General features: G+C 44.6%; 1 protein-coding gene across 1 annotated transcript; it reads left to right on the forward strand.

The window, feature by feature from the left end:
• The first annotated feature begins 1,148 nt into the window (after positions 1-1,148).
• Positions 1,149-2,794, forward strand: LOC132451605 (G2/M phase-specific E3 ubiquitin-protein ligase-like). Its single transcript, XM_060044176.1, has 2 exons — positions 1,149-1,293; positions 1,985-2,794. The coding sequence occupies exons 1-2, from the start codon at positions 1,152-1,154 to the stop codon at positions 2,233-2,235; spliced, it is 393 nt and encodes a 130-aa protein (XP_059900159.1). The 5' UTR covers positions 1,149-1,151; the 3' UTR covers positions 2,236-2,794.

Below are 2,794 nucleotides of genomic sequence, written 5' to 3' on the forward strand. Positions count from 1 at the left end.
GTCCATTCCTTTATCTGCATTGATCCACGTTTCTGATATTGCAATTATTTTAAATGTTTTTTTGAATTGACTTAAATATTCCTTGATGTTATTGAAATTTGCATACAGACTTCTGCTATTGAAATTAATTATAGACAATTTGCTGTCCATTTTAATGGTCTGATTGTACTGTTCAGCTGTGTAGTAGCAGCAGTTGTCGTTGATGTTAGAGAAGAAGTTATTGTCCGGGTCTATATCGTGCTCCAAGTCCAGTAAATTATGGTCAGTGTATTGAAATGTTCTCAGTTCCAGTTTTTCATGATCAGCAATCCTTTGAATTATATCCCTGTTATCTCCAGTTGTAGATGAATGAGTTCTTTCAGACTGTGTCATGGTGGTGTGTTGTGTATGAGTCATCATACCTTAGTCTGGATTGTGATAATCATTCGTGGTTGTCCATTTCCTCGATGTTCCTGATGACCATTACTTTGGCTTGTTCTGGCGTTCCGTTTAGTTTAATGAATACTTTACAGTTAGATGTCCATGTGTGTTGAATTTTTCCCTGTTTTTTCATGAAGCGTGCTTTTCTGGCGATATCTGCGTTTCGTTTGGTCAGATGCTCATTGATAAATACGTTTGTTCCTTTCAGTTTCCTTCCTTGTTTTAACAGTGCGGTTTTGTGTTTTCTGTTGACAAACCTCATGATCACGGCTCGTTTGTCGCTGTCATCTCTCCGGGGCAGAGGGTGGCATGCCTCCACGCTGTTCCAGTCCATGTCAATCCCTTTGGACTGTAGGAAGGCAGCCACCTGTTGCTCCACAGAGCGGACATCCTGCCCACCGGGCTCCCCCCCGTTGTCAACGGTCACCGCCCGGGCGTATGACCAGGGTTTGATATTGAGCCCGGTCACAATCACGTCATTGACCCTGGTGTACTGCTCCAGCTCCGCCACTCGATTCTCCAGGTGCACCAGACGCCGGTCCTTCTCGGCGTTCTGGATCCGGAGAGCCTTCACTTCCTCCACCAAGTCCAGGATGGATTTCTGCTGCTTGCTCACAACTGAAATCTCCTTGGACAAGAAGTCCAGAGACTTCTTGATGTCCTCGCCCTCTTCGGCAGTCCTTCTTCGGACCCATGTTGCTAGGTAACGCGAGGTAGCGTGTGGGGTCTTCATGGACACACCTGAGCCGCTGCTGGCCTCCCGGTTGGAGTCCACATTCATGACGTCCTACCTGTCTGAGCCGGGCTCCAATCGGAGGAGGAAGGAGGCCAGGACCCTTATATATTGGAGGGACTGGCTGATCGAGGTGGAGGGTAAGGAAGTGTTTCTATCTACAACCCTTATCTATCTAATTGTTCTTTGTTAATATATGCTTATTCTGAATTTGATGCCAGCAACACAATTCAAAACAGGGGACCACTAAAGAGGAAAGCTGTAGAATGCTCAAAAAACAACAATGTTCAACTGTTTCAACATTAGTAACTGGTAACAGGTGATATTATCATGAATGGATATAAAAGGGGCATCCCGTAGAAGTTAAGTCTTCACAAACAATAATGGGTCACAATACACAAAGGAAAAATACAAGACTGTTTACAGCTCTGCATGAATGAACAAATGTACACATGAAAAATATTTACTATTTGATTTGTGAACCTAGGCATACCTGTAAATACAGCACTGCATTGGGAATTATAGTGAACCAATGCCTAGATTGTGACAGAACCAGCATAACACATTTTATATATTTTTTGAAAGAATGACACATTGATTTATTAGTGCACACTTAGGGTTAAACAAGGACTTTTGAACATTTCTATTGTGATCTGAAAAATGCAACATAAACCAACATAAAACATAACCTACATTTCTCTGCTGAGATTAATAAAGTATATCTTATCTTAACTAAGGACGACGAAAGATTGGCACATGTCAGGCAGTGTAAAATTCCTGTTAATGTTCACATGCGGTCGATCTTACAAGTTTTCTCTTATGTACTAACAGATGGAGATACGAGTCTCACCCTGGGGGCGGTTTTGGCATTTGCCACAGGCCTCAAATGGATTCCTGCTGTGGGTTTTCCCATCGGACCCCGGCTTGAATTCCTCCATGAGGAAGATGGACCGGCCCTTTTCCCCACGGCCAATACCTGTTCCCTGGTCCTCAGGCTACCGGTGTATCCGGAGTACAATCGATTTAAGGAGGCCATGGAGGAAGGAATAACCTCCTGTGGGAGTACCTTTGGCGTGGCCTAATTTGGTGCCCAACCCCGTGGAAGGACGCTTGGAGCGCCCCACACACACACAGGGAAGGATGCTTGGAGTGCCCCACACACACACACACACACACACACACACACACACACCTTTTTTCCCACTCATGACCTGCACCTTGACGTGGTGAGTGGGCTTTCCACCAAGCCAGGTCAAACTATTGTGTTCCAGCCTCACTATGTTAAAGGTAAACAAAAACAAATGTCTGACTGCAACAAAGTGCTCTATCTCTGTAAACAATGGGGAATTACAAAAGTCCTACATGGTTGAACTGTATCTTCCAAATGTTACAGACAGACTTCTCAGTGACATGGCTGAATTCATTGGCTTGGCTGCGTTCTGTTCCTGTTGTGGTAATAAGAAGTAGAGCCCCCCATCTTCATCTGCCTGGAAGCTGCCTTCTCCGGGTCAACTTCGTCCTGAATGGGCTTCCTTCCAATCGGGCCCTGCTCCTCACATTAAGCATAGCCCAGCTTTACCCAAGACGCAGATGTTTTTTTCACTGCTATCCCTCAATAAAGTTTCTTTGATGTGTTGTTAA

Source organism: Gadus macrocephalus, chromosome 22, assembly GCF_031168955.1.
Source record: "Gadus macrocephalus chromosome 22, ASM3116895v1".
NCBI lineage: Eukaryota > Metazoa > Chordata > Actinopteri > Gadiformes > Gadidae > Gadus > Gadus macrocephalus.